The sequence below is a fragment of the Bufo gargarizans genome, chromosome 2 (assembly GCF_014858855.1).
Source record: "Bufo gargarizans isolate SCDJY-AF-19 chromosome 2, ASM1485885v1, whole genome shotgun sequence".
NCBI classification, from domain to species: Eukaryota; Metazoa; Chordata; class Amphibia; order Anura; family Bufonidae; genus Bufo; species Bufo gargarizans.
Genome location: NC_058081.1, coordinates 652,213,268 through 652,236,561, shown reverse-complemented (window position 1 = coordinate 652,236,561; position 23,294 = coordinate 652,213,268). Strand labels below are relative to the sequence as shown.

Sequence of the window (23,294 nt, the reverse complement as noted above, 5' to 3'; positions counted from 1 at the left end):
GACCGGATTGGTTTTTTCAGCCTGAGATTTCGTAAACTCTCATCCCATTTTCTGCTTCTGTAAATTTTCCCCGTGTGGAGGCATCAGAAATGGGAAAAGGCCGTTCTCCTCCCTACTAATTATTGTAATTACAAGAATACCGATTATCCGGCATAAAAAATGATGAATTATGAGCAGAGGCTCCGAGGGGGCGGAGCATCTTATTTGAATCCTTGCCATGCTCCGCCCCCCCTGGCCCTGCACTTGGTCTGACCGTATAGCACACCATTCCTTTAATCAGAGGTTCTCTGCCATATTGTATTTTTGTTTCTGGATTAACAGCATTTCCTTCTCTCCAGCATCTGATAATCCAGCACTGAACTAAAGATAGAAAAATAACAAAAAGGGAACATTTTATTTTTTCCAAATATTTTTAGCAATTTGAATTTCACAAAAATAAATCAGACGTAACACGTGAAAATAACTAAACATGAACTTTATTTTTTTTTTTCAGTTTTCTTATTAGTTTTTTTTTAATCTGTCCGCTTCTTACTGTTTTTATTATTTTTATACTTTTTTTTTTGTTCTTTTTGGTACATTGTGTACAAAACTGGTGCTGCGGACAGGCTGTGAGATGACAGGAGGATAATGGAGGGGACCAAAGAGTGGTGGAGAGAGGAAAGAGGGGAAAAGACAGAAAATAAAGTACACAAAGCCCCTCCCCCGCTTAACTTTACCAGCCCCGCCCCCACACACACACAACGGGGCAGGAAGAACATCCCCCTCTGCTTCTCTCTCCACGACCAGAGCCCACGTTTCTGAGACGACAAAGCAGCCCTTGGGTCAGGACCAGAGAGGCCGTCTACGCTGAGAACGGATGAGACGGTACTAAGAAAAACAAAGCATTAACCCTCGGCCTCTCTGGGTAGACCGCCCCCACCTCGTGACCCTCTGTGCTGCTGTGGCCGCTCGATCTGTGGAGCAGGACATTGTGCTGTTAAAGGTATATGGCTTTTAGGCCGGTTATCTGACAAACGATTAGCCCTTTTGCTGAACGAGTGGGGGGGCGTCTGCCGACAGCAAAAGAGTTAAAGCAATGGGTTAAAAAAGAGAAAAAGATGGCGCGGGTGAGTATTGTCCTCTTGTCGTGTGATGGCGGCACCCTCTGCCCCGCCTCCAGGGTGGACTATAGTTTATTTACATATATATATTATATATTAATTTCCCCTAGGTTCATGGCTTTTTAAAGGTTTTTACAGAGAACGAGAAACAACAAGAAGAGACGGGAAAATGAACAAAAAATATATAAGAAAAAATCTAAAAGAACACGGCACTGAGGGGAAAAAAACATCTGCCCCTCCCCCATGAGAAAAAACAGACACGATACACGCCCAGTCAGTGACTTCCTGTCCAACAGGAAATGGTTTCACAAAGCAGTTCATTGGCTCCCAACCCAATTTCATAAATATCAGGAGTTCATGGGATCAGCCTCTGATTGGACGAATCCCTGCTTTACAATCCCACACTGTGAGGAGCTCCGCCCACTAGGAACCGTCACAGAAAACATGTTCTACCGTACAACAAGGAGGGTACGTAGCAGCACCCCCATTTTATCCCAATATGCCCTCCCCCCATTCCGGATCCCACACTGGGTAGCATGTCCATTTTAGGCTAGTCCCCCTGAGTGCTTCTGGAAAGGAGAGGGTGGGGTCAGTCTGACCCTGGCTCCTCCCCTTCAGCTTCATACACACATGCCCTCCTCATCATCAGCTAGATTTTACTTTACTACTTTCATCCTGATTTTTATAAAAAGAAAACATTGTTTTCGTTCTCCAGTCACATCCAAAGCGGCATTAATAAAAACAGGGTTGCCCTTGGAAACAGACAACAATTTAGTTTTCGGACAGAACACTCCCATAATGCACTGCTCACCCGGCTTCTTAATGTAACTTTAGATGTAAATGGAGAAGAAATCCAGAAACTCGCATTAAAAATAGTCTCCCTGACAAACTCCACTCTGCTACATCGGCCTATCTTCACAATAAATAATAATGGAGAAGGGAAATTTAAAGGGGTTAGCCAGGATCAGAAAAACACGGCTGCTCGCCTCCAAATACAGCGCCACCCCTGGCCACAGGTTGCATGTGGTATTGCAGAGCTGAGCTGCAGTAACACACCCGACCCGTGGACAGGCGTGGCGCTGTTTATGGAGGAAAACTCTCACCATTTCTTAATCCAGGCCGTACACATTACCCTCTACTGTAGGCCTGTGTTCACACAGGGGCAGTGTTGTGGCAGTATTTAAGATGTGCAATATGGAAGTTTCGGTTATCTGATCCCGTGGTATTGTTGCTTCATGCTGCAGTTGCCACACGTCCTCTAGTCACAGCAAAAGCTGCAAGCAGAAGCCCGTCATTTGTGCCGCCTTGGTTTGGCTAATAGAGGAGTGAATAAACCCGCCCCCGTGTGATTGTGGCCTCAGACCAGCGAAGGTTTAGGCAGAGCGGCAGCGTGCGGGGCCCCCGGGGCAGGGATGAGCCTGCCCGCTGCCCCAAAAATCCAATAAAACAACCCAAGCTTTTTAATAAAACGACCTGAGCCGCTCCCGGGGCCGGTGATCCAGAAAGGCATCTCTTCTAGATAAATCATTCGAAGAGGGCGACGGCATGGCGGTAATATCACAGTGCGGCGCTGGACCGGGGGGTGAAAGCCTCATCTACCGCAGTACCTGTTACCCTCATCCGGTACTTTAAGGGGCCCCCCAGAGACAGCGCCTTCCTTGTCTGGTGCTCAGCCCCATTCACTGCCATGAGGAGGAGCTGCAATACCAGGCACCACCTGTAAGCGAGGGAGGCGCCACGTGTGGAGGAGGAATCGCGGAATCGCCCGCTTTCTAATCTCAGACACTAGAAAATGTAGTTTCTCCAAAACATCTAAAAAGGAAGAAATGAAGCAACTTGGCAAATTACATTTATTAAGCATCTCCCACCGTTTTGTGTATGCAGCTACTGTGCAGCCATGTGTCTCCCTGGTTACAGACTACGAGCCTAGATGTAGTCGGACCCTCGGAGTGGCATCACGGTCCCCGTACACACCAGACTATTGTCGACCAAACCAGGGAGGGGCGGCCGACTGTGTAGTGCGTATGGGGGTCTCCCGACTCCTGCAATGTTCTGTTGGTGGCCATCAGGGGGGTCTGGCCGAGCATGCCCCTCTCGCCATCCTTGGTTGAGCTGAGCATGCATGTATATGGGGAGGAATAGCGCAGAAGGCATACAGTCTGCAGCATCAGACTACATGGAGACACATCGGTCTGCAGCGGAGCTGCGGACACTAAACGGCAGGCTATTTGCACGTTGCCACATTATGTATTGTAGATGCTTTAGAACCCTACGTTGTAAAAGTCTGCACGCCCTTCACTATAGTCGAATGCATGTAGTTATTTACTACGCTTCTGCTGCTACATTTTTAGGGTGTTCTTTGGGTCGCCCCCCAATTAACCCTTTCCTGCACACTCTCCCTGCGCCCCTTACTCCCCGCCGGCTGATTAAACAAACCTCATGCTCCTACTACCGAGCCGGCACCGGGCGCCCGTCCTGCCCGTCTCACTCCTCGATTCCAGGGAGATAGCCGGGCGTGGTGATGGGTGGGGGGATGTGTGTATGAATGCGGGGGTCTCATTACCGCTCTTTAACCCTTTCCTACCTGGACAGTTGCTCCTTTGTAAATATCCAACCACAAAAAAAAAAAAAAATTTAAAATTTTTTGTTCTTCCCGCTTCAGGGAGCTCCGCAGTGTTTTTTCTTGCATACATCATCCTCTAAAGTCAATGCGCCCCCCCCCCCTCCCCCCAACCCGCTAATTGTAAGGGGCTCAGCGCATCCAACATGGCCGATCCCCTTGCAACGGCGAGGCCGAATCCTTCTATGGCGCCTACTATATGTTCCTACTGCCCCGCTGCCCACCCTCCATAGGTAAGAGAACATAAAAAAACTCTGGTTATTAATACTGTGTTGGGATTTTTTTCTTCTGTGTCTTTTGTTTTGTTTTTTTCTTCTTTTAAATAAAAAACTCCTCCTTCCTCTTGTGGTTTTCGCCTCCATTTAGAAACGCTTCTCGGGCCTCTCCGTGCTCGTCCAGTCCGCTGGCTTCGTGAGTCAGGTATGAGCCTATGAGAGAGGCACGGCGAGACGTTAGGCAGCTGTCTAGGGGCGCCGCTCACAGTCATGTGATCTCAGCCTACCGAAATGTAACCCCTAGTACAATTCTGCGCTAAAGCCATGATCTCCAAACTGTGACCCGCCATCTATTCCAAAACCCAGCTTCTCTATGTCAGGACATGTTGGGAGTTGTAGTTGTGTAACAGCTAAAGAGCCACAGGTTGGGGCAATTGCTGAAAAAGTCAATCTATACAGGATTCAAATTATACAGTACTTACAACGCCACCTATTGGTCAGGATATTAACGCCACCTATTGGTCAGGATATTAACACAACGCCACCTATTGGTCAGGATATTAACACAACGCCACCTATTGGTCAGGATATTAACGCCACCTGGTCAGGATATTAACACAATGCCACCTATTGGTCAGGATACTAACACAACACCACCTATTGGTCAGGATACTAACACAACACCACCTATTGGTCAGGATACTAACACAACACCACCTATTGGTCAGGATACTAACACAACGCCACCTATTGGTCAGGATATTAACGCCACCTATTGGTCAGGATATTAACACAACGCCACCTATTGGTCAGGATATTAACGCCACCTGGTCAGGATATTAACACAATGCCACCTATTGGTCAGGATACTAACACAACACCACCTATTGGTCTGGATACTAACACAACGCCACCTATTGGTCAGGATACTAACACAACGCCACCTATTGGTCAGGATATTAACACAACGCCACCTATTGGTCAGGATACTAACACAACGCCACCTATTGGTCAGGATATTAACACAATGCCACCTATTGGTCAGGATACTAACACAACGCCACCTATTGGTCAGGATATTAACACAACGCCACCTATTGGTCAGGATACTAACACAACGCCACCTATTGGTCAGGATATTAACACCACCTATTGGTCAGGATACTAACACAACGCCACCTATTGGTCAGGATATTAACACCACCTATTGGTCAGGATACTAACACAACGCCACCTATTGGTCAGGATATTAACACCACCTATTGGTCAGGATACTAACACAACGTCATCTATTGGTCAGGATATTAACACAACGCCACCTATTGGTCTGGATACTAACACAACGCCACCTATTGGTCAGGATACTAACACAACGTCATCTATTGGTCAGGATATTAACACAACGCCACCTATTGGTCTGGATACTAACACAACGCCACCTATTGGTCAGGATATTAACACAACGCCACCTATTGGTCAGGATACTAACACAACGCCACCTATTGGTCAGGATATTAACACCACCTATTGGTCAGGATACTAACACAACGTCACCTATTGGTCAGGATATTAACACCACCTATTGGTCAGGATACTAACACAACGTCATCTATTGGTCAGGATATTAACACAACGCCACCTATTGGTCTGGATACTAACACAATGCCACCTATTGGTCAGGATATTAACACAACGCCACCTATTGGTCTGGATACTAACACAACGCCACCTATTGGTCTGGATAGTAACACAACGTCACCTATTGGTCTGGATACTAACACAACGCCACCTATTGGTCTGGATACTAACACAACGCCACCTATTGGTCTGGATACTAACACAACGTCACCTATTGGTCAGGATATTAACACAATGCCACCTATTGGTCTGGATACTAACACAACGTCACCTATTGGTCAGGATATTAACACAACGTCACCTATTGGTCTGGATACTAACACAACGCCACCTATTGGTCAGGATACTAACACAACGCCACCTATTGGGCAGGATATTAACACAATGCCACCTATTGGTCTGGATACTAACACAACGTCACCTATTGGTCTGGATACTAACACAACGTCACCTATTGGTCAGGATATTAACACAATGCCACCTATTGGTCTGGATACTGACACAACGCCACCTATTGGGCAGGATATTAACACAACGCCACCTATTGGGCAGGATATTAACACAACGCCACCTATTGGGCAGGATATTAACACAACGCCACCTATTGGTCAGGATACTAACACAATGCCACCTATTGGTCAGGATACTAACACAATGCCACCTATTGGTCAGGATATTAACACCACCTATTGGTCAGGATACTAACACAACGCCACCTATTGGGCAGGATATTAACACAACACCACCTATTGGGCAGGATATTAACACAACGCCACCTATTGGTCAGGATACTAACACAATGCCACCTATTGGTCAGGATACTAACACAATGCCACCTATTGGTCAGGATACTAACACAACGCCACCTATTGGTCAGGATACTAACACAACATCACCTATTGGTCAGGATATTAACACAATGCCACCTATTGGTCAGGATACTAACACAATGCCACCTATTGGTCAGGATACTAACACAACGTCATCTATTGGTCAGGATATTAACACAACGCCACCTATTGGTCTGGATACTAACACAACGCCACCTATTGGTCAGGATATTAACACAACGCCACCTATTGGTCTGGATACTAACACAACGCCACCTATTGGTCTGGATAGTAACACAACGTCACCTATTGGTCTGGATACTAACACAACGCCACCTATTGGGCAGGATATTAACACAACGCCACCTATTGGTCAGGATACTAACACAACGCCACCTATTGGGCAGGATATTAACACAACGCCACCTATTGGGCAGGATATTAACACAACGCCACCTATTGGGCAGGATATTAACACAACACCACCTATTGGTCAGGATATTAACACAACGCCACCTATTGGGCAGGATATTAACACAACGCCACCTATTGGGCAGGATATTAACACAACGCCACCTATTGGTCAGGATACTAACACAACGCCACCTATTGGTCAGGATAGTAACACAATGCCACCTATTGGTCTGGATACTAACACAACGTCACCTATTGGTCAGGATATTAACACAATGCCACCTATTGGTCTGGATACTAACACAACGTCACCTATTGGGCAGGATATTAACACAATGCCACCTATTGGTCTGGATACTAACACAACGTCACCTATTGGTCTGGATACTAACACAACGTCACCTATTGGTCAGGAAATTAACACAATGCCACCTATTGGTCTGGATACTAACACAACGCCACCTATTGGTCAGGATATTAACACAACGCCACCTATTGGTCAGGATACTAACACAATGCCACCTATTGGTCTGAATACTAACACAACGTCATCTATTGGTCAGGATATTAACATAATGCCACCTATTGGGCAGGATATTAACACAACGCCACCTATTGGGCAGGATATTAACACAACGCCACCTATTGGGCAGGATATTAACACAACGCCACCTATTGGTCAGGATACTAACACAACGCCACCTATTGGTCTGGATACTAACACAACGCCACCTATTGGTCTGGATACTAACACAACGTCACCTATTGGTCAGGATATTAACACAACACCACCTATTGGTCAGGATACTAACACAACGCCACCTATTGGGCAGGATATTAACACAACACCACCTATTGGGCAGGATATTAACACAACGCCACCTATTGGTCAGGATACTAACACAACGCCACCTATTGGGCAGGATATTAACACAACACCACCTATTGGGCAGGATATTAACACAACACCACCTATTGGGCAGGATATTAACACAACGCCACCTATTGGTCAGGATACTAACACAACGCCACCTATTGGGCAGGATATTAACACAACACCACCTATTGGGCAGGATACTAACACAACGCCACCTATTGGGCAGGATATTAACACAACACCACCTATTGGGCAGGATATTAACACAACACCACCTATTGGTCAGGATACTAACACAACGCCACCTATTGGGCAGGATATTAACACAACACCACCTATTGGGCAGGATATTAACACAACACCACCTATTGGGCAGGATATTAACACAACGCCACCTATTGGTCAGGATACTAACACAACGCCACCTATTGGGCAGGATATTAACACAACACCACCTATTGGGCAGGATATTAACACAACACCACCTATTGGTCAGGATATTAACACAACGCCACCTATTGGGCAGGATATTAACACAACGCCACCTATTGGGCAGGATATTAACACAACGCCACCTATTGGGCAGGATATTAACACACCGCCGCCTATTGGGCAGAAATACTAACATGACGCCATCTGTTGGTCAGTACATTAACACCACCTATTGGTCAGGAAAGCAATGTGCTCAGCGCTCCTATTATGGACACCACCTTTTCTTACCTTTTTGCCGGACAGAACACCAGACCATGACAATGAGGACGCAGATGACGAGAAAGACCAGAAGTGCCAAGATGCCACCTATGATCGCATAAGGGACTTGAGTCTGGGCTTCGATGATCGCTCCGGGGTCTGTAACAGACAATGTAAATGTTAGGCATGAAAGCATGGCACCAGTACACAGCCTCCACTGGATAATACTGGGATATAGCACAGAGCCAGGGGATTCTCCGAGCCTCCCATATGCACCCATACACAGGAAGCCTATAGGCTCCTGCCCGAACTGCCTAGCAGATGTCCAGAATGACTCTCCAGATTTCATGCTTCCCAGCTTCTACAGGTGAAACCCGAAAAATTTGAATATTGTTTAAAGTTAATTTATTTCAGTAATAGTAATGCAACTTAAAAGGTGAAACTAATATATGAGATATCTCTCTTTGCATGTAATGAGTCTATGTCAAGCCTTTAGCGCTTATATATATAAAAATGAGTTTCTGTCTGAAACACAGAAACCTAGAATGTGTCGGCAGATAAGAACCATGTGGCCCATCTAGTCTGCCCCATATACTGAATACTATGGATAGCCCCCGGCCCTATCTTATATGAAGGATGGCCTTATGCCTATCCCATGCATGCTTAAAGTCTGTCTGTCTGTTCTTTATGCGCGACCAAACGACTGGACCGATCTTCACCAAATTTGTCACACAGGTACATCAGGTGTCTGGGAAGGTTTTAGACCAGGTCTCAGCTCTCTAGGACGTTCCCCAGATATTTCCCAAAAATGGCCAGCATTAGCCAATACAAGTCTGCAATTTACACGGTCACATGTCCCTTATTACCCAATAGAAGCTCGCAGGTCCTACTCCAGGTTGATCAGAGGTTCTAGCAGAACGGCACAACTACACTGCTACATGCATGGGGGGCAGGGGCCACTATTAAAGGGGCGGGCGCTGTGGAGGTCACTGTTAAAGTGGCAGGCACTGTGGATGTCACTGTTAAAGGGGCGGGCGCTGTGGAGGTCACTGTTAAAGGGGCGGGCGCTGTGGAGGTCACTGTTAAAGGGGCGGGCGCTGTGGAGGTCACTGTTAAAGGGGCGGGCACTGGAGGTCTCTGTTAAAGGGACGGGCACTGTGGAAGTCACTGTTAAAAGGGGCGGGCACTGTGGATATCACTGTTAAAGGGGCGGCCATTATGAAGGTCACTGTTAAAGGGGTGGTCAATTTTAAAGGAGCGGGCACGGTGGAGGTCATTGTTAAAGGGGCAGGTACTGTGGAGGCCACTGTTAAAGGGGTGGTCACTGTGGAGGTCACTGTTAAAGAGGCGGTCACTGTTAAAGGGGCGGGCATTGTGGAGATCACTGTTAAAGGGGAGGACACTGGAGGTCACTATTAAAGGGGCAGGCACTGTGGAGGTCACTGTTAAAGGGGTGGGCACTGTGGAGGTCTCTGTTAAAAGCATGGGCACTCTGGAAGTCACTGTTAAAGGGGTGGGCAATGTGGATTTCACCATTTAAGGGGCAGCCATTATGAAGGTCACTGTTAAAGGGGCAGGCCCTGTGGAGGTCACTGTTAAAGGGGTGGGCACTGTGGAGGTCTCTGTTAAAGGGGCGGGGACTGTGGAAGTCACTGTTAAAGGGTCAGGCACTGTAGAGGTTACTGTTAAAGGGGCGGGCACTGTGGAGGTCACGGTTAAAGGGGCGGGCACTGTGGAGGTCACGGTTAAAGGGGCGGGCACTGTGGAGGTCACTGTTAAAGGGGTGGGCACTGTGGAGGTCATTGTTAAAGGGGCGGGCACTGTGGAGGTCACGGTTAAAGGGGCGGGCACTGTAGAGGTTACTGTTAAAGGGGCGGGCACTGTGGAGGTCATGGTTAAAGGGGCGGGCACTGTGGAGGTCACTGTTAAAGGGGCGGGCACTGTGGAGGTCATTGTTAAAGGGGCTGGCACTGTAAAGGTCACTGTTATGGGGGATACGGTTGATATCTTTTTACGACACATGGAAACATGAAATGAAATAGATGAAATATTCCTGTGCGAAGCCGGGTCCTTCTACTAGTTTGTTATAATTTGGAGGATTATGGCTTACAGCTTATGAAACCCCAAAGTCCCCTTTGCTCAGGGGGTATGGGTTAATCAGCTGAGTAGAGGGTGACACTTTGAGCCGAGAATATTGAACATTTCACAATATTCTAATTTTAAGCTGCATTACTGAAATAAATGGACTTTTGCACGATATTCTAATTTTTCCAGTTTCTCCTGTATAATCCTCCACCCTGATCTATATGCACCATTACACTCTATATTAAGCCGATTCTCTGCCAGCATCCATTTTATCCTCTACAACCCCTCCTGGCAGCATGCCCACCACTCACCGTACACAACCAGCACGTATTGGTCAGAGGAACGGCCATGCTTGTTGGAGACCTGGCAGGTGTAGGTTCCATTGTCTTGCAGGCTGAGAGATGGAAATGTCAGGAGTTCACCCTGGACTTGAGCTCGTTCCGGTAATGTGTCATTAAGACGGCTCCAGATGATGTCATCCGGCCTGCGAGGACGAGAGAGAATTTATCGTCAGTGATGCCCTAAGTCCAATAAACTATGCCAGCCTGACCCGAGAGCAGAAAGAGGATTACTCACATCATCCACCAGCAGCTGGCACCACATTACTACAGGCAATACTGCTTGGCAGAGCATGCTGGGAGATTTCCCTCCGATGTGCCCACCACTTCCTTTCCACAATTTCTCATTCTATTCATTCTCATGCAGACACATATACCATAGACATTGCCTGATAAAGTGAGACATTTTTGCTTTCAAAGTGACTCACGTCGAGGCAAGAGGAAAGGTAAGGAAGGGCCCACCTGAGCGGTCGTGACAGTCCTTGTGACTCCTAATGTGCCCATGGGCAGCTCTGGTTGGCCTCGCCTCAATCCCACTGTCCTCCAACCTGTAGCGAAACTACAGCTCCCTGCAGAACCTGAGGTTACCATAGCTGATGAACCACAAGGAGACCACTACTCCATCTCATGGATGGTGGATATCTCTCCAGATGTCCTCCACCAATTATGGAGATGGGAACCATCCAAGGACTACCAAAAACTGGATGGATAGACCAACAACCACTAGGCCCTCTTGTACTAGAGGAGATTCACCATCAGCAGAGGTCTCCATACCGGTTACTGCTCCTCTGCAGATGCCCTTGTGGATGGGAACCATCCAAGGACTACCAAAGACTGGATGAATAGACCAACAAGTACCGGGCCCTCCCTCCTGTACTTGAGGAGATTCACCATCAGCAGAGGTCTCCATACTGGTTTCTGCTCCTCTGTAGATGCTCTCATGGATGGGAAACATCCAAGGACTACCAAAGACTGGATGAATAGACCAACAAGCACTAGGCCCTCATGTACCGGAGGACATCCACCATCAGCAGAGGTCTCCATACTGGTTTCTGCTCCTCTGCAGATGCTCTCATGGATGGGAACCATCCAAGGACTACCAAAGACTGGATGGATAGACCAATGAGCACCATAAGAATTTCTTATGTGGACAATCTAGAATCCGGGAATTTCTCGATCTCTCGGTAAGATACAGTAAATGCCCGTTATTTCGATGCCACACATACCGTCATGCCGCCTGATTATAGAGGGGCGCTGATTATCGCTATTAAGACCGCGTATCCCGGGGTCTAGTTACGGCAGATCACTCATGGTATTGATTTCAGTGCCATAGGGGGTGGCTGCGGTGAATAGATGGCGGGGGCGCGTCCTCTCCATCGGCTGCATTGTTTAGGAGGCGTTTTATATCATTCTGAGGCCTTGTCTGAACACAACAATGGTGCCTGTACACAGCGGCCTGCACCCCGTCTCCATGGTGACTGCACGCTGAGCCCTGCGTACAAGGTGGCATCACTTACTAACATTGTGGATGTAGCAGAGCTGAACTTGTTTAACTCTTTGGAGGTTTTTCACACCATCTAGGCCCTGTGTGCTCATAAATGTTCATTTGTCTCACTAGTTTCAGCTGCATTTTGTGCTTCGGAGCTGCTGTTCCTGGACTGGAAGCTGCCGATTGCAGCTGCTATCAGCCATTGCTATATCCTTGTAGCTTCTCACCATGTCAGCCTTACTGTCCTCGTAACATCCCATTCTATAAGGGTATGAGGACAAGACAGGGAACGCCCCATGACAGCCCGGGGTTAACCAGTATGTATGGACCCTCACCAACGTGCACAGGATGTCGGGGGACTCTGCTCCCTAATGGCCATCAGTTTAGTTTTCAAACACTTTAATTTTTTACAAAATGTTTACAATGCTCTCAGTGCCCCTCAAAAAAAACAACACCCCACCTACAGGCGGCCCCTGGTACTGCAGCCTCGACCATGTTACACAGTATCACAGGAATGGTTCCGCAGACAAGGTCAGCTCAGCTACATCTGCATTAGTGTATGAGTTGTGCCGCTACATCCCTATGACAAGGGCCATACCGCTATTACCGGGCTCCACGGTTCAGCACTTGTAGGTTGATAGGTGCTCCAGAGCTGTAATCCCGATGAGCTCTTATCACTCAGCATCAGCTACCTATGCATAACAATGAGGCGACCAGCGCTCTTCAGAGCAGCCGGGAGCGTGGACTCCATGACGAAGGTCGGCCACCGTGACCTTGATGACAAGCAGAACGGATACCTCATGTTTACAGCAGATGATAGGAGTCTTCTCAAATAATCTCCCAGGACATCATTTACCACCTTTGTACTGAACCGAGTACCAGACAACTCCCCCAAAATACCGGCATTATAATCATACACCACTCCATGGCCCTGAGCAAGGAGGAACCCCATCATCCGCACGCACAGCCAATGACACTACTCTCAGCTACAAAGAAAACGATCAGAATCACTCAGGACTTTCCATCTGTTCAGAAACACATAGGAGCAGTATTATAGCAGTTATATTCCTGTACGTAGGAGGCAGTATTATAGTAGTTATATTCTTGTACATAGGAGCAGTATTATAGTAGTTATATTCTTGTACATAGGAGGTAGTATTATAGTAGTTATATTCCTGTACATAGGAGCAGTATTATAGTAGTTATATTCTTGTACATAGGAGCAGTATTATAGTAGTTGTATTCTTGTACATAGGAGCAGTATTATAGTAGTTATATTCTTGTACATAGGAGCAGTATATAGTTAGGAGCAGTATTATAGTTCCTGTACATAGGAGCAGTATTATAGTAGTTATATTCTTGTACATAGGAGGCAGTATTATAGTAGTTATATTCTTGTACATAGGAGCAGTATTATAGTAGTTATATTCTTGTACATAGGAGGTAGTATTATAGTAGTTATATTCCTGTACATAGGAGCAGTATTATAGTAGTTGTATTCTTGTACATAGGAGCAGTATTATAGTAGTTATATTCTTGTATATAGGAGCAGTATTATAGCAGTTATATTCTTGTATATAGGAGCAGTATTATAGTAGTTATATTCTTGTACATAGAAGCCGTATTATAGTAGTTATATTCTTGTACATAGTAGGCAGTATTATAGTAGTTATATTCTTGTACATAGGAGCAGTATTATAGTAGTTATATTCTTGTACATAGTAGGCAGTATTATAGTAGGTATATTCTTGTACATAGGAGCAGTATTATAGTAGTTATATTCTTGTACATAGGAGGCAGTATTATAGTAGTTATATTCTTGTACATAGTAGGCAGTATTATAGTAGTTATATTCTTGTACATAGGAGCAGTATTATAGTAGTTATATTCTTGTACATAGGAGGCAAGTATTATAGTAGTTATATTCTTGTACATAGGAGCAGTATTATAGTAGTTTATATTCTTGTACATAGGAGGCAGTATTATAGTAGTTATATTCTTGTACATAGGAGCAGTATTATAGTAGTTATATTCTTGTACATAAGAGGCAGTATTATAGTAGTTATATTCCTGTACATAGGAGCAGTATTATAGTAGTTATATCTTGTACATAGGAGGCAGTATTATTAGTAGTTATATTCTTGTACATAGGTGCAGTATTATTAGTAGTTATATTCTTGTACATAGGAGCAGTATTATAGTATAGTTATATTCTTGTACATAGGAGAGCAGTATTATAGTAGGTATAGTCTTGTACATAGGAGCAGTATTATAGTAGTTATATTCTTGTACATAGGAGCAGTATTATGTAGGATATATTCTTGTACATAGGATGCAGTATTATAGTAGTTATATTCTTGTACATAGGAGCAGTTATTATAGTAGTTATATTCTTGTACTAGTAGGCAGTATATAGTAGTTATATTCTTGTACATAGGAGCAGTATATAGTAGTTATATTCTGTACATAGGAGGCAGTATTATAGTCAGTTATATTCTTGTACATAGGAGCAGTATTATAGTAGTTATATTCTTTGTACATAGGAGCAGTATTATAGTAGTTATATTCTTGTACATAGGAGCAGTATTATAGTAGCTATATTCTTGTACATAGGAGGCAGTATTATAGTAGTTATATTCTTGTACATAGGAGGCAGTATTATAGTAGTTATATTCTTGTACATAGGAGGCAGTATATAGTAGTTATTCTTGTACATCGGGCAGTATTATAGCCTAGTTATATTCTTGTACATAGGAGCAGTATTATAGTAGTATATTCTTGTACATAGGAGGCAGTATTATAGTAGTTATGTTCTTGTACATAGGAGCAGTATTATAGTAGTTATATTCTTGTACATAGGAGCAGTATTATAGTAGTTATATTCTTGTACATAGGAGCAGTATTATAGTAGTTATATTCTTGTACATAGGAGCAGTATTATAGTAGTTATATTCTTGTACATAGGAGCAGTATTATAGTAGTTATATTCTTGTACATAGGAGGCAGTATTATAGTAATATATTCTTGTACATAGGAGCAGTATTATAGTAGTTATATTCTTGTACATAGGAGCAGTATTATAGTAGTTATATTCTTGTACATAGAGCAGTATTATAGTAGTTATATTCTTGTATATGGAGCAGTATTATAGTAGTTATATTCTTGTACATAGAGCAGTATTATAGTAGTTATATTCTTGTACATAGGAGCAGTATTATAGTAGTTATATTATTGTACATAGGAGCAGTATTATAGTAGTTATATTCTTGTACATAGGAGGCAGTATTATAGTAGTTATATTCTTGTACATAGGAGCAGTATTATAGTAGTTATATTCTTGTACATAGGAGCAGTATTATAGTAGTTATATTCTTGTACATAGGAGGCAGTATTATAGTAGTTATATTCTTGTACATAGGAGCAGTATTATAGTAGTTATATTCCTTGTACATAGGAGCAGTATTATAGTAGTTATATTCTTGTACATAGGAGCAGTATTATAGTAGTTATATTCTTGTACATAGGAGCAGTATTATAGTAGTTATATTCTTGTACATAGGAGCAGTATTATTAGTAGTTATATTCTTGTACATAGGAGCAGTATTATAGTAGTTATATTCTTGTACATAGGAGCAGTATTATAGTAGTTATATTCTTGTACATAGGAGCAGTATTATAGTAGTTATATTCTTGTACCTAGGAGCAGTATTATAGTAGTTATATTCTTGTACATAGAGCAGTATTATAGTAGTTATTCTTGTACATAGGAGCAGTATTATAGTAGTTATATTCTTGTACATAGGAGCAGTATTATAGTAGTTATATTCTTGTACATAGGAGCAGTATTATAGTAGTTATATTCTTGTACATAGGAGCAGTATTATAGTAGTTATATTCTTGTACATAGGAGCAGTATTATAGTAGTTATATTCTTGTACATAGGAGCAGTATTATAGTAGTTATATTCTTGTACATAGGAGCAGTATTATAGTAGTTATATTCTTGTACATAGGAGCAGTATTATAGTAGTTATATTCTTGTACATAGGAGCAGTATTATAGTAGTTATATTCTTGTACATAGGAGCAGTATTATAGTAGTTATATTCTTGTACATAGGAGCAGTATTATAGTAGTTATATTCTTGTACATAGGAGCAGTATTATAGTAGTTATATTCTTGTACATAGGAGCAGTATTATAGTAGTTATATTCTTGTACATAGGAGCAGTATTATAGTAGTTATATTCTTGTACATAGGAGCAGTATTATAGTAGTTATATTCTTGTACATAGGAGCAGTATATAGTAGTTATATTCTTGTACATAGGAGCAGTATTATAGTAGTTATATTCTTGTACATAGGAGCAGTATTATAGTTTTATTCTGTACATAGGAGCAGTATTATAGTAGTATATCCTGGTACATAGGAGCAGTATTATAGTAGTTAGATTCTTGTACATAGGAGCAGTATTATAGTAGTTATATCCTTGTACATAGGAGCAGTATTATAGTAGTTATATTCTTGTACATAGGAGCAGTATTATAGTAGTTATATTCTTGTACATAGGAGGCAGTATTATAGTAGTTATATTCTTGTATATAGGAGCAGTATTATAGTAGTTCTATTCTTGTCCATAGGAGAGGATAGACGTGTGGTGCTGAGCTCCCTGCAGGGAGGGGGCATGGCTTCTGACCCAGGTGGAGGGGAGGGGAGCTGGGCTGATGATCCTGGGAAAGCCCAGAGCTTGGAGTGCGGCCTGCACCATGGAGATGGTGGAAGCGATGATCTGGAAATGGTGACTGGTGAGTCAACTGAAACTTGTAGTGCTTCTGGATTAAGTACAACTGTGACAAAGAAAAGTTTATTTAAACTGGAAAGGCGCATTTCTAAGTTAAGAGATGAGATAAAGACAGAGGCTGATCCCCAAAAAAAACTGATGAAGTATGAATGCCTGGATGACTGCACACGTGAACTGGATATATTAAAAGACAAATTAGATAAAGGTAAAAACACAATACCTAAAGTGGAAAGCTGGGCAATGGAGAAAAAGAGGGAGGCCAGAGCCCAGAATGTGAAGATAAAAGAAATCATAGAAATAAAAAGGAAAGATTACAGCGATGTGCATAATATGGTCAAGCAAGGAAACCCTCAGAGATGTGTGGGTGCAGCGCCTGGAGGGTCACTGCTTTCAGGGTCACTATGTGTGGGGTCTGAGCAGCCAGTCTCTGAAAATGCTGGGAATACTATGGAGCAAAGTGAGCCATCCAACAAGGAGTTAATTGCAGTGGACTCAGCTTGTAACTCTGGTGAAGTGAATGAGAACAGCAACCCTGTGTGTGAGCAGGAGAGCGCTTCATGTATGGACATTGTGGGTGAGCCCCCGCTCAGCGCTGTGGAGGAGACCCCGCTCAGTGCTGTGGAGGAGACCCCGCTCAGTGCTGTGGGTGAGACTCCGCTCAGTGCTGTTATTGAGACCCCGCTCAGTGCTGTGATTGAGCCCCCGCTCAGTGCTGTGATTGAGCCCCCGCTCAGTGCTGTGATTGAGCCCCCGCTCAGTGCTGTGGAGGAGACCCCGCTCAGTGCTGTTATTGAGACCCCGCTCAGTGCTGTTATTGAGACCCCGCTCAGTGCTGTGGAGGAGACCCCGCTCAGTGCTGTTATTGAGACCCCGCTCAGTGCTGTGATTGAGACCCCGCTCAGTGCTGTGATTGAGACCCCGCTCAGTGCTGTTATTGAGACCCCGCTCGATCGGCTCTCAGAGGAGACAACTGCACAGATTGGAGCAGACATGGAGGTCAGTATACAGGACCCTCAGCCGTCCACAATGTCAGCTGCACAGCGGTCTGGAGCAGACACCGGTGGATCTGCAGGACAATCTGGAGTCAGTAAGCCTGTAGAGGAGAGGCCCAGCACTGATCCTCCTGCTGATCGTCCACAACTCAGGAGACTGTTCTCCAATGTTACAAGGCCGGCTAACCCTCCACCTCAGAGGAGGAATGCTGTACGGATTAAGTATACGGGTCCAGAAGAAAACCTCCCCTCTAGACTGTACATAGGGAAAGTTCTTCTGAAGGACTTCATGAAATTTAAGGCATCTGAGGTATACGCCCTGATCCATATCCCCTCCAGCAGGATCTATGACATCAGCTTTAAGCTTCAGTATGATCTGGACTTATTCTGGAATGTATACAATGACACCAAAGAACAGTCAATCTGGGAGCATCTACAGGTGATCCAGCTGTCCAAGCCTCAGGTAGTGAGGGCCACCATCTTGTTCCAGTCTGAGGTGGTAGCGCTGGCAGATCTGGAGCACTGGCTGAGCAGACAGTGTCTGTTGAAGAGTCATCCCGGAAAAATATATGATGAGGAAGACATCTGGAATGGTGGATACACCGTGATGATACAGCTAGCGCAGAACAATGGTGTGACCAGACATCTGCCGCACTCCTTCTACCTGGGCTCAGAGAGGGGGATATGCTACTACCCCGGTCAGCCGCGGCTGTGTCACAGATGTGGGGGCAGGCACCTCGCCATCAACTGCTCCCGTATTAAGTGCTCATTTTGTGGACAGTTTGGTCATTCAAAGGACGACTGTACAGGTCCGGTCATCTGTAACCTGTGTTTAGGATCTGGTCATACGTTCCGGGACTGTCCGCATGCAGATCATAATAAAGGCAGTGATGAGATCTTCTCAGAGGCCATGGAGGAAAGTCAGGAGGATGTCACTGCAAGAGCAGATACAGCCCCAGAAACTGGTAATCGTCCTGCTGAAGTAATGCAAAGTACTAGTGACCCTGCTGTAGAGAGTGGTGACCCTCCTGATGCACTACAAGTACCGGCAGAGTTGGAGACTGATAGCCAAACTACTCCATTACAAGTACCAACATCTGCTGAACCACAAGTACCAGCTATTGAAAAGGCTTTGATATCCAGAAATCCTGCTGTGGAAACTAAAGTACCATCTGTAGCACTACAAGTACCAGCCACTGAAGAGAATTCTCATCTGCAGAGTAAAGTGACCAGTAAACCAGTTGCCAAACCACCTAAAGAACTGCCCTCTACGTCTACAAAGCCTGATGGTCCAGCTGCAGGGCTCAGGAAGCTCAGGAGGTCCTCTGTGGATGAAGAGGGGTTCCAGACTGTAAAAAGAAAGAACAGTGCTACAGCAAAGAAAACCCCGGATCCGCCAGTGCTGGCCATAACCTCCGGGCAGTATGGTGCGCTAGGGGAAGAAGAGTCAGAAGAAAAGATTGAAATGGACTATGTTTCTTCACATAACCCTGATGGTGACCCTCTGGAAGATGAACCTGGCCCTTCAGTGTCCACCAAAAGATGGGGTTCTAAAGGTCACAGTAGTGGAAGGAGAAAAAAGAATAAGAAAAACTAAGGGACCTGGATGAGGCTGAGAATCAGCTCTATAAATGTGAACAGTGTGAAGACCAAGAACAGGCGGCAGGCGATCTACCAACGTCTGTCTCAGGAGAGATCTGACATCTTCTTCTTACAGGAGACTTATTTGAAGAGCAATGCTCATGTGTTTGCAGCCAAGAGAGACTGGAGACATGGAGCATCTTTCTGGTCCTTCGGGCTGGAGAGAAATGATGGTGTGGCGATTCTCTTCAATAAGATGGAAGTTGAGGTGGAGAGAGTCCTGGAGATCTGTCCGGGCCGCTGTCTGATGCTGGACTTCATACTGGACACTGTGTATTATAGAGCCATTAATGTCTATGCTCCTCAGACTAGAAAGGAGAGGAGGGAATTGTTCCAGCAGATGAAGCCATATTGTTTTACATCCAGGGTGTTTATAATGTGCGGGGACTTTAATAGTGTCTCCTGTAATGTGGACCGTTCCAGTAGTCATAAGCAATTGAAATATGATGAGAACTTCCTTAACAATATAGTCCAGCAGGCTCATTTAGTGGATCCCTATGGTTTGCGTGGCTCCAATAGAGCCTACACTTACCATAAGGCCGGTAACGCCAGTAGAATAGACCGGGTGTATATAAAACGTGAAGTGAGGAGCTCTGACTACAGGACGAGTCCCATAGAGTTCTCTGACCATTGTATGGTGAGTGTCACGCTGGATCTGGCCGGGGCCGTGGTCTGTGGTAGGGGCTACTGGAAGGTGAATAGCTCGGTGCTGCAAGATCCAGGGTTTAGAGAGGCCTTTACCACCTTCTATAATGACCGGAGGACCACCCAGTGTATGTGTGATGACACAGCGGAGTGGTGGGAGTGTATGAAGGGTGATATCAAGCAGTTTCTGATACGTGCTGCGAGGAGGCATAGTAATGTTGAGTATATGAGGTATTCTGCACTGAGGCTGCAGCTAAGCCGGGTATATGGTAAGATCAATAGTGGTGAGAAGATAGATGGTAAGTACGTCAGCCAGATAAAGCAGGAGATGCGGGAGCTGCAGTATGACCGCCTCAAGTCTCTCAAAGCAGAGGGGCAGTTCGATAATTGGGGGGTTCACAACCCAGACCCCTATATTGCCTGTAAGAACAGGGTTAATAAGAAGCTTATGACCAGCCTGTTAGATGAGCATGGGGTGGAGCAGTCAGATCAGACTAAACTCCACAAGATTATTGGAGATTATTACAAAAATCTGTTTAAAGGCCATCAGATAAGTGGTGACAGCATCAGAACTTACCTGAAAGGCGTCAAACTCCCTAAACTAGATCATGCACAAGCAGATGGCTTGGCCGAGCCAATAACTGAGGAGGAGGTGAAGAGGAGCATTGACTCCTTAAAAACCAAGAAGAGCCCGGGCCTGGACGGTCTGACCAGTGACTTCTATAAGGAGTTTAGAGATATATTAGCCCCAGACCTGGCGCAGGTCTATAATGATTGCCTCTCTGCCAGGAAACTTCTACAGTCACAGTATAAATCTGTTCTGGTTCTCCTGGCAAAGAAAGGAAATCTAAAAGACTTAAAAAACTGGCGTCCATTGTCTTTACTGAACACCGATTATAAGGTCTTGGCCAAGATCTTGTATCACAGGCTGAGTGCGGTGGCAGATGACCTGATCATCTCCAACCAGACGTGTGGTGTGAAAGGCCGGACTATAGAGGACTCATTGCTGCTGGTGAGGGAAGCAGTGACCTACATCAGGCAGCACAGTGGAGGAGCATATGTGGTGGGGTTAGACCAGAGCAAGGCCTTTGACAGAGTCCATCATGACTACCTGTACCAGGTGTTGTTGGAGTATGGCCTTCCTGCACGCTTCGTACAATGGCTGCAGGTTCTCTATAAGGAGGCGGTAAGCCAGCCTCTGATTAATGGTCACTTGGCAGAACCCTTTAGGATCATGTCTGGTGTAAGGCAGGGCTGCCCTCTAAGCCCATTATTGTACGTCTTCAGTCTGGATCCTTTTTTAAGAAAGTTGCAGGATAATAGAAATCTCTTGGGGTTAGAATGTCACCTACAGAGTAAAAGAGTGGACATAAAGTTCTGTGCTTATGCGGACGATGTGACGGTTCTGGTCTCGTCTAGTGAGGACTGTGCGGCCCTACAACAGGAGATAGCAGCTTTCTCTCGAGTGTCGAATTCTGCTGTGAATATGGATAAGAGCGAGGCGTTGTGGCTGGGGGGTGACCGTGGGGTCTTCTCAGTGCCCTTTAGAACAGTGCAGGACAAGATAAAGATTTTGGGGATTCAGTTTGGAACTGTAGATGATGGGAAGGTGAACTGGGAGGAGAAGCTGGCGGTGTGTGAGCAGAAGGTGCAGTGCTGGAGGCACTGGAAGCTGACCTATCAGGAGAAGATCCGCCTGCTGAAAAGCTTCCTGCTCCCGCTATTCCTCTATGTCAGTGTGGTGTTCCCAGTGCCCGATAAGTTACTCACCAGACTGACCAATATCTTCTTCCACTTCTTGTGGGGTAATAGGGTGAATATAGTCAGGAGGAACATTGTCTATCTCCCCCAGAAGGAGGGTGGCCTGTCCATGCCCTGCCCAGAGCTCTTCTTTAACTTAATGTTTCTGATGAGGAATTTCTCATTTTGTAAGAGTTTAGAGTTGAAGCTGTGGAGTCGTCTGTTTAAGAACCAGATCCAGCATTTTGTGTCTGTGTGGTCGGTAGGTGACCCCATTAAGAGGATCTCGGGGCGCATTAAGAATAACGTTTCCTGGTATGCAGTACAAGCAATTAGCAAGATTATTAAATGGAAAATCTTATATGGTGAAGTAAAGCAACTCAGTAGGAAAGAGATGTATAAGAACCTGCTGATATCTCAGTTTAGTGCCCATATTCAGCTGAGGAACGCCCCGAACCTGGATGTAAAACAGGCTGTGAAAATCCTGGAGGACCCCAGAGTCCCCGCTCACATGAAGAATGTGTCATGGCTGGCATTTCATGGTAAAATGTATGTCAGGGAGAATCTAAAGTGTAGAAATGTGCCAGATAGATCCTGCCCTAGAGAGCAATGCCGTCAGGTACTGGAGACCATGGAGCATCTTCTGCTGGACTGTCCGTTCAGTGTCCAGGTATGGGAGGCCGTGTCACGGTCCCTTCAGTTACCACATCTAGTGGGGCAGCCGTATAATCAGCTCTTGTATGGAGACTTCCCCCCAGATCTCAGACAATACAGCAGAAGTTCCCTGTATGTAGTGAATGTGGTGACCATGTACCATCTGTGGTGTGCACGGTGCTGCCTGGTCATCAACAGAGAGCTCCTGACCTGTGATAACATCTCATATAATATCCTGGAAAGTCTGAAGATGATATATAAGAAGGACATGGAAAATAACCGCAATAACATGTACTGGAGGAACATCCATGTGTCAGCAATTGTATAATGCGTTGTGACGTGTATTATGAAAGTGATGTCCCTTTATATTATTATTCTTTTCTATGATTTTATAGTAAGTGTATTGTAATATTTTGTTGCCTGTTTTTAAATAAAAAGATCATTATAGTAGTTATATTCTTGTACATAGGAGCAGTATTATAGCAGTTATATTCTTGTACATAGGAGGCAGTATTATAGTAGTTATAT

General features: G+C 44.9%; 1 protein-coding gene across 1 annotated transcript in view; it reads right to left on the bottom strand.

Annotated features, from left to right (window-relative positions):
* Positions 1-464: 464 nt before the first annotated feature.
* Positions 465-23,294, bottom strand: part of CADM4 (cell adhesion molecule 4) — a 269,148-nt gene continuing 246,318 nt past the window's right edge. The window contains exons 7-9 of the mRNA XM_044282226.1: positions 10,781-10,953; positions 8,415-8,543; positions 465-4,148 (exon numbers count right to left, since the gene is read on the bottom strand). Of these exons, the coding sequence (XP_044138161.1) occupies positions 4,039-4,148; positions 8,415-8,543; positions 10,781-10,953 (412 nt within the window). The 3' untranslated portion in view covers positions 465-4,038. The remainder of the gene's footprint in view (positions 4,149-8,414; positions 8,544-10,780; positions 10,954-23,294) is intronic.